At 37.9% G+C, this 8,203-nt stretch overlaps 1 protein-coding gene across 1 annotated transcript; it reads right to left on the bottom strand.

Annotated features, from left to right (window-relative positions):
* Positions 1 to 5,240: 5,240 nt before the first annotated feature.
* LOC149817813 (glycerate dehydrogenase-like) lies at positions 5,241 to 8,197 on the bottom strand. The gene is made up of 13 exons (XM_089984777.1): positions 8,001 to 8,197; positions 7,827 to 7,910; positions 7,317 to 7,457; positions 7,082 to 7,203; positions 6,904 to 6,985; positions 6,743 to 6,815; positions 6,573 to 6,664; positions 6,407 to 6,481; positions 6,180 to 6,287; positions 6,021 to 6,098; positions 5,812 to 5,856; positions 5,614 to 5,728; positions 5,241 to 5,529 (listed from the first exon to the last, which is right to left on the bottom strand). Exons 1-13 carry the CDS (start codon positions 8,121 to 8,123, stop codon positions 5,507 to 5,509), a joined length of 1,161 nt encoding a protein of 386 aa, XP_089840903.1. The 5' UTR covers positions 8,124 to 8,197; the 3' UTR covers positions 5,241 to 5,506.
* Between the last annotated feature and the right edge of the window lie 6 nt (positions 8,198 to 8,203).

Below are 8,203 nucleotides of genomic sequence, written 5' to 3'. Positions count from 1 at the left end.
TTTAGAAAACCTCTCTAAGCAAAGAAGTCCCTCTCGTTTGGAAGAGACAGAAAATTTGTACGGATTTTCCAATTTTGCATCACTTTTTCTATTTCTTTCTCTCTTCCAAACGTGCTCTAAGGGCCTGTTTGAAAGTGAAAAACATGTAAGAAAAGTGATACACAGTGAAAATTTTGTACGATTTTCTGACCCTTCCAAACTAAAGAAAATTGTTTTATGAGTGAGTTTTTTTAAAAAACACACTTTTTTATAAGAAACAATCCTCAAGCAAAAGGTGGAGGAAAGTTTCTAGAAAAATTTTGTGGGTCATCTCACCATGATCATCATCCCACACTACCATCCATCTAACCACCATCACCCACCTCTAAGAAAATCACCCTTCCCACAATTTTTTACCACCCATCTCACCACTACCACGCACCTCCCAAAAAATTGTAATTGGAAAACTCCACCACACCCACCATCATAGACCTCCCAAAAAATCATGCTAGAGAAGCTCCACCACCACCCCTCCCCTCCTCTATCATATTTTTTAAGGTTTTTCATTTTATTTTTCTCATGCTACCCAAACAAGTGAAAGTTTTTATTTTAAAAAATATATCATATCAAAACTTCTCATAGGAAAAAAAAAGAAATGTAAAACCCCACTCCGACAAAATCATCGTAGGGGATAGTTAAAAAAAAAGGGAAAGATGGTTCCCCATTTGAGTTAACCGCCTCCCCTTAACAAATTGGGGGGGGGGGGGGGCACGATCGATAGGGGGTAAGTTATCCTCACCCTACCGTGAGGGCTATAAATTCCTTCTACCATCGACCAAGCGAGCGGCAGAGAGAGAGAGAGATGCAGGAAGAAAAAAAAGAGTTCATAGGGACTTGTCGAAAATCCAACTGACAATGAGGTAAGATGTTATTCCCCTTTCTTTTTTCAATCGATTTGAAGGCTGACAAGAGAAACGAAAAAAAAGAGGGTCTTGTTGCCGAGAGAGGGGGGGGGGGGATCGGCCGACGTCGGTGGTCGGCCCCTCTGCAATAGAAAGAAAGAGAGAGGGTTGGCTCCAGCGCCGACCCCTTCACACTAAAAAGATGAAAGGGGCAAAGCCACTTTCACGTTCTTTTCTTTCTTTTTATCTAGGTCGGATCAGTCTGGGTGCAACTCAGACCGGATCAGGTCTATCTAGGTCACACCCAAACTGAACTAGGCAAGAAAAAAAATAGAATCGAATCGGTTCAGGTCAAACCAGTTTAGAACAAGTCGGCTTGAAATCGAACCGATTTGGACCAATCCATATCAGACCAAATTCGTTTAGACTAACTCAGACAGATTGAACTAGTATGGGTTTGAACCAGACTAAGTCAGGTCTAACTGAGTCTCAAGTCTCGATTCAGATCTAGTTTGATCTAGAATAGACCGATTCTGGATCTAGTTAATCTAGACTGATCTAAATAGAATTGGATCCAAAGCGATCTAGGTCTAGATCCAGATTGACTATTCTGGATCTGATTCAGATCAGTACTGGATTTAGATCAAAACTGGATCTGGATCTAACTAAATGGATCAATTCTGAATCCAAATCAGAACTGAGTCTGGATCCAGTTCAACAATTCTGAATCCAGATCAATAATGGGTCTGGATCTAATAAAAAAATTTAGATATGGATCGAGTTATGATTTAATTTTGAATATTGAAAATAATTATTGACATGACCAAAGTACCCTTGTGTATCCAAGATCCATTTTGGTAAAATGGATATAACTTTGCACTCCAAACTCAGAATTGAGTGAGGTTTTGTGTGTTGGACTCGTATCGTAGAGAAAAATCTTTATGTCTTTTGTTTTTTGTCAAAACAAGGGCACAAAAATCAAGGTCTCACTAGTCAATTCAGGATAAGTATTTTGGTAATTTTGTTAAAATATAATAGGTAATGTGTATTAATACGAATATACTTGTCTAATGATCAGATTCTACTATTAGTCGCTTGAGACTCGGTTTTGACCAGAACACAAAATTTGTATTCAAGGTAAGGGATATTATAAGTAATTTTAGATATGAATAAACCTATTTGCATTGCATGTTATTGTAATGTTGTGAATTAGAATGATTAGCATGAAACCTTTTTTTAGTGTGAACATGATATGCATAAAATGACTATGCATGATATTATGAGATGATTGCATACAAATGTTAGTCGTGTATGACATGCATATTAGAAAGAGAATATTTATAATAATATATATGTGTGATAAATTGTCAATAATATGCATTATGATGAGATTGTGTTTAGACTTGTTTTCTCTTTATTTTATCATGTTATGTGAATGGATATATTGAGATTAGCATGTATAACCTCTTAAATCAAGTAACGACCTATGATAAGGGCTACCTGATTTGCGACTAGAGTATAGCCACCATAGAGAGTGGGTCATCGATGATTTAATGATGTGGAGTCTCCACATCATTGTGTGCTTAGAATAGGATAAGTGTGAACCATAATATCATTCTAAGATTAAAGAGTGAGATTCGTCGTGACCATTTCATGATATCACTCGTGAAAGAACGAGTGAAATATGAGAGTTTAAGAATGTGGTTCAATGTATTGAACTTAGCTTATGACTTAGGGTTATACTCACACAGTGTTTGAGACTCTAGACGATCATCGATGATTGATAATCATCATGATTATGATGTAGCATGAACAATATCGAGATTGAGATTGAGTCTGACCTTCCGACTAGTTACTGGTGATGTTTCCTTTTTGTTTTACTGTTGTGCCTGGTGGTCCGGAGATCATTGGTAGTGTATGGTCCATTGTCTGGCCAACATGTAGAATTGAAGTGTTTTACGCGGGTTACTACGCTCATAGACGGATATGATCGATATAACTGACGTATGGTTAGTTTAGTGTGATAGAGTATTTAAGAGAGTAATTGGAGGATAATTAAAACATACAAACTTATATGGTATGTCAACAACTAAACTCAAAATAGGGGCTTAGAGTCCACTACAGTTATAAGTTAAAGTGTTTATTTGTTTATAATTATTTCTTAATGTGTTGTAGACTCACCTTTCGTATAATTACAATTGTAGGTTCTAGGCACACTAGCAAAGATAGCACGTGATCGACTACTTCTTTGGCAGAACATTTGATAGTTTTTATTTTTCTTGTCATTGAACATTTGTGTATTTGTTATTTCTCATGTTATAAATAATAAACATTATGAAAGAAAGTGAGTTATTAGAAGAAAAAAAATTAGACATGTTTTTTATATGTGAACTGTGTATGCTTTCCTGCTAAAAAGTAATACCAACCGAACTCGAACTCCCGAGATCTCAGATTGAGGTGTTACAAAAGTTTTTTATGAGAGTGAGAAAGATGTAGGAAAAATAAAGATAAAAAAAGTAAGATTTTTCACTGTTCCAAACGAGAAAGAATTTTTCTATGAGAGTTTTTCTAAGTATTATACTTTTTTATAAGAAACATTCTTGTAGAAAGGGGTGGAGAATATTTTAAAAAAAAAATTGTGGGCTCTCTCTCTCTCTATGGGTAGAAATGGAGGATTCAGCCCAACCCCCATTATCTTCACCACCACACCCTCTTCCAAACGCAAGTGGACCAATATATCGGGTGAACCTTAAGAGGTCTACTTGTGTGAAGGATAAAAAGGTCCTCAAGAAGTCATAAATTTATGAATTTGGACGTAGAACCGAATTTCAAAAATCGTAAGCCATTTAAAAAAATGTCATTTTTGTCATCATTTTTAGTTTTGTATGCATAGCATTAATGGCTCTAAAAAAATTTGAGACACACATCTAAGATACAATAACCTCACGATGGTGTTTGATAGGCCAAATTCATCTTGTAGATGAACGGTACTAGAGAGAGCTCTGACATATTACCGTCAGAGCTACCTCTGACCTGATCCTCTTTCAATCTATGTGATGACGTGCACCTTCATGATCCTTGGTTTTTCGTTGTTGGAAATTCTGGGAGATTTTTAGAAATGGCCAATATTTGTGAGTATGATTGTTTCTCAGCCAAGCCGAATAGACTCACATCCGAATCTAACTCAACCCAACCAACAAAATACAGGCAAGATATCAGATCAGCCTGTTCGTACCGGGCCAAGCAAATTATATGCTTAGAACCAACGAGGGCCCCTTGTCTGGCAGGAGCAGTTTGTGCAGCTTTCTCTGTCGAAAAAAAAATTATATACTTAGAACCAAACCAGAATCGATACAAATTGATTTGGCAATGAGTATAATTTTTAGACCCCCATTCAAAATCGATTCAATGGAATGCGGTTTGAACCGACCCGTTCAAACACTTGCACCAATTCGACAGCAGGTTGTTCATTGCAATTACAAAGTTTTGAGTAGTTTCTTGTAAATAAATGATAAACAGGTCGCCTTTTTGTAATTTTCTGCCCGTTCTGTTTAGATTTTAAAAATTTTGGGTGATTGGTTTCTTTAGTAGGGAAGTGATTTCATCCCTTCCAGCAGGTTCAAATTCCATAGGTATTACTCCTTCCCCCTTCCTGCAGGTTAAAATTCCATGGGTATCACTCCTTGCACAAGCTAAAGTGCGGCAACTCCCAGGGGCCAAGGGAGTTTTACACTGCCAGGACAGCGACTGTAAGTCCGGCAAGCAGAGCCAGTGTGGCTAGGTCTCTAATCCAGTGGGTGGTTTCTTCATGTAAATATAAAAAAAATGGAGACATGCTAATGTGCAGTCAATTATTTAGGTAGGGAAAGGTTTTTTTTTCCTGTTTTTTGGCTAAGCTAACCCAATCACTGGCCGCACATTGGCGGGCGTCTGGCAGTACACCTAGCTTTGACTTTGCAGCATGGGACGCACCGTGTAGATTTTAAACCGTGGTCATCCCATGTCAGGTGATAAATCATGGTCACAAGGGGGTTGATGCTTCATTTTTAGCAGTAACCCTTGGTTGACGTCTTCTCATGAAAGCACATTGGGATTTATTGATAACGATGAAGTTGAATCTCACATAAGAGATAAAATTCTTCATTTTATTTAGAGACAGGTGCAAAGAAAAATGGCGTTTTATGGTTTATCATATATATCTCCAATGTTTCAGTGAACCATTAGACAAACAGATGTTATGTAAAGGGTCTCTGCTTTATTCTTTTGTCTGGTGTCAAATAGCCTCTGCTTTGTTGTTTTGCCTGTTATAGTCTTATAAAGCATTAATCAAAAGAAATAGTTTAAAACAAAAAAAAGATCGGAAAAGAACTGCCTTAAAGATGCAGCAGCATTCTATTTCACTTCTTAATGGAAAGCTTTGCTACAAGTGATAAATATTCTAAATTTACTGATGGAACCACAACTTGATTTTGCAGATTATGCAGGTTTCAAAACACAAGACTAACATTGCATCTTCCTCAGCCCAAGATCCTACTAAAGATCTAGAAAAAATTTCACCAAGTTTGCTTGCCAAAGCTGACATATAATTTCCCCCAAAACATTCTTTCACAAAGCAAGATTCCAGATTAAAGCTTTGCAACCTGCAAGCCTGCCATAAAGTTTGAAACTCTTACTCAGAGCCTTAGTTGCTAGAGGAAAAGGAATCTGCTCCTAAGTGTTATTTGATGTATACCTAGCTCTTTTGCATTGACAATGCTGGGACAAGCAGGTGGTGGGGCAGAATTTTCATCCAAGAAAGGTTCCACCAAATTTGGATTTGACAAAATTGGGTAGCCTTTGATATTCCCCTGCATAAGAATTTCAGTCATATTGAGTACTTTCTACTGCACCATGCATGGAATTCTGAAATTTCTTTATCTTCCAGACATACCAACACATTGAGAGCTGCAAGCGTCGCCATTCCTTCTCGAGTCCACTGGATAAGAATGTAGAAGATTTATCAGCTCATGCATCGCAAAGAGAGAGAGAGAGAGAGAGAGAGAGAGAGAGAGAGAGAGAGAGAGAGAGAGAGAGAGAGAGAGGTGATTACAAGAAATAAATCACATGCATGGAATTAATTTCCTTTGGCAGTTTCCTTACCTTGGAGGCAGATGCTATATGAGGGACAACAATTGCATTTTTCAGGTCAGCTAGTCCTGGTTTCATGAAAGGCTCATCCTGGATGACGTCAATCAAATTAAGTAGTGAATTTTGTGAACTTGATGATTCCTGTGATAGTCGTGACAATAAACAAGTTACCTCAAAGACATCCAGGCCAGCTCGAAACATAGGATTTTCCTTCAGATGCTCCACAAGGGCAGCTTCGTCAATGACAGGACCTCTGCTTGCATTTACAAGAATAGCATCCTGCAATACAGCTTGGTCGTAATCAACTAATTTACAGACAGAAAGTATTGCCAAAATGCAGACGCTGTAAGCCCAAAATTTACAGCATATGGTTCATATTGGTTCCTCAAAAGTGCTACCTTCCTCATGGTTGAGAGTCTCTCCTTATTGATCAGATGATAAGTAGTCTTGTCCAAAACAGGATGCAGGCTTATCTGCGTAAATTACGCCAAGCTGCTAATCAATTCAATCATCATTAATCATCTAAAAGAAAAAAAAATGAAGATCCATCATCTGAGCACTCACCAGATTAGCCTCCTTAAGAACTTCATCCATGCTGGAGGCTCGCCTCCATGTAACTGGTTGTTCCCCATTAGCCTTCAAGAACTCCCCATAAGCTACAAGAAGAAACACTTTGTCACAACTTCACAAACTCATGGATGATCCGTGCCAAACAAAAATGTTGGAACACCAACCGGTTACAAATTTCTCTAGTCTTGTTGCCTGATACAGATCATAATATATCAGATTCATCTTGAATCCTTCAATCTGTTGTATCATACAGCAAACATTAAGTAAATAAACTAAAACTAAAACATGAGAGAGAGTTCATATGCCGTTAGTGGAATTTAAATACCATCATCCGTGCATATGCAGATCCAATACGTCCAGCTCCAATCACGCCAACTGTTTGCCCTTTGAGCAAATTACCCACAAACCTGCACAATTGAGCAACTAATTAAAAATCTTACATGGTTTTAAAGTATGAACCAATACAAAGGGCACCATGAGGAGTGAAACAGAGGGAACCATACAGATGAGGTAGCCATCCATCATACAGACCAGCCCTCATAAATTCGTCGGCTTCCACTATTCTCCTAGCAGCTGCTACTGATAATGCAGCTGCTAACTCTGCTGTTGTCTCTGTAAGAACACCCTGCCAATCCCAATATTACAATTTAATGACCAAAGTTCTCAAATAAAACAAGGGTAACAACACATCTTCAATATATATCATAGATGATGAAAGCATGCTTGAGTGTCACATACTGGAGTGTTTCCTACTGCAATCCCATTCTTGGTAGCAGCGTTCACATCCACATTGTTGTATCCAACAGCCATATTGCTAAACGATCTTCCACCTGCTCTCCTTAGTGCAGAGAAAAGAGTTTCACCCCAATCTTCTGTTAACTGTAATATCGAATCAAAATCAGGCATAGAAACCATAAAACTGAAAATTATATTGCACCACCTTCCTTTTGATGACCATATTTGCATACATCACAAAATGCCCACTATAAATACAAAACAGAAAAAAAAATTGAGGCGTCCTGGCTGAGAAATGGTCGAAATATGGTACCAGACGCTCTTCTGGGACCAAATAATGAAACCCATGTTCAGGGAAACTTAAAATACCAACCGCAATCAGAGTTCCTCACATAAACTCAAAGAATTCCTTGACCATTTTTAACATAATTTGAAAGACTTGAGAGAAGGGCAAAAAAAATCAGAAATCTCGGGAATCAATGCAAGAAATGGAGAATTGAAGATCAAAATTGCCTGTCCAATAACTCCATCGCACTTATTGCCGATCAGAGCGAGTATATCCTCGACAGACAAGATGGTTTTCTTCTCTGTGCAAATCTGATAAAGGAAACAGTCAGTGGCATACAGAATCCAAATAGAATGAAAATGATAATAATAATAAAACCAACAAGAAAAATAATAAAATACCTCAACCCTGCAATCCTGATCGGTTAAAAGACGAATCCAACGGGTGCCAGGCATGGACTTGGTGCTCACTATCCTGTATTTGCCACTCGGATTCCATACTTCAATGGAGACAGGTTTCGCCATCTTCTCTTTCCTCTGTTCTCAAGAGACTAGAGTGAACGTTCTCTTACTAATTGACTTCTTTTCTTTTCTGCCTTTTATCT

This window comes from Nuphar pumila, chromosome 13 (assembly GCF_984573655.1).
Source record: "Nuphar pumila chromosome 13, dmNupPumi1.hap1.1, whole genome shotgun sequence".
NCBI lineage: Eukaryota > Viridiplantae > Streptophyta > Magnoliopsida > Nymphaeales > Nymphaeaceae > Nuphar > Nuphar pumila.
This window is presented reverse-complemented; position numbering and strand designations above follow the sequence as displayed.

Coding starts and splice junctions, on each gene's coding strand:
- LOC149817813 (XM_089984777.1), bottom strand. CDS start 8,123: ATGGCGAAACCTGTCTCCATTGAAGTATGGAATCCGAGTGGCAAATAC. Junction 7,911..8,000: donor ATCAGGATTGCAGGGTTGAG/GTATTTTATTAT, acceptor TTCCTTTATCAG/ATTTGCACAGAGAAGAAAAC. Junction 6,099..6,179: donor CTGGCCTGGATGTCTTTGAG/GTAACTTGTTTA, acceptor GACGTCATCCAG/GATGAGCCTTTCATGAAACC.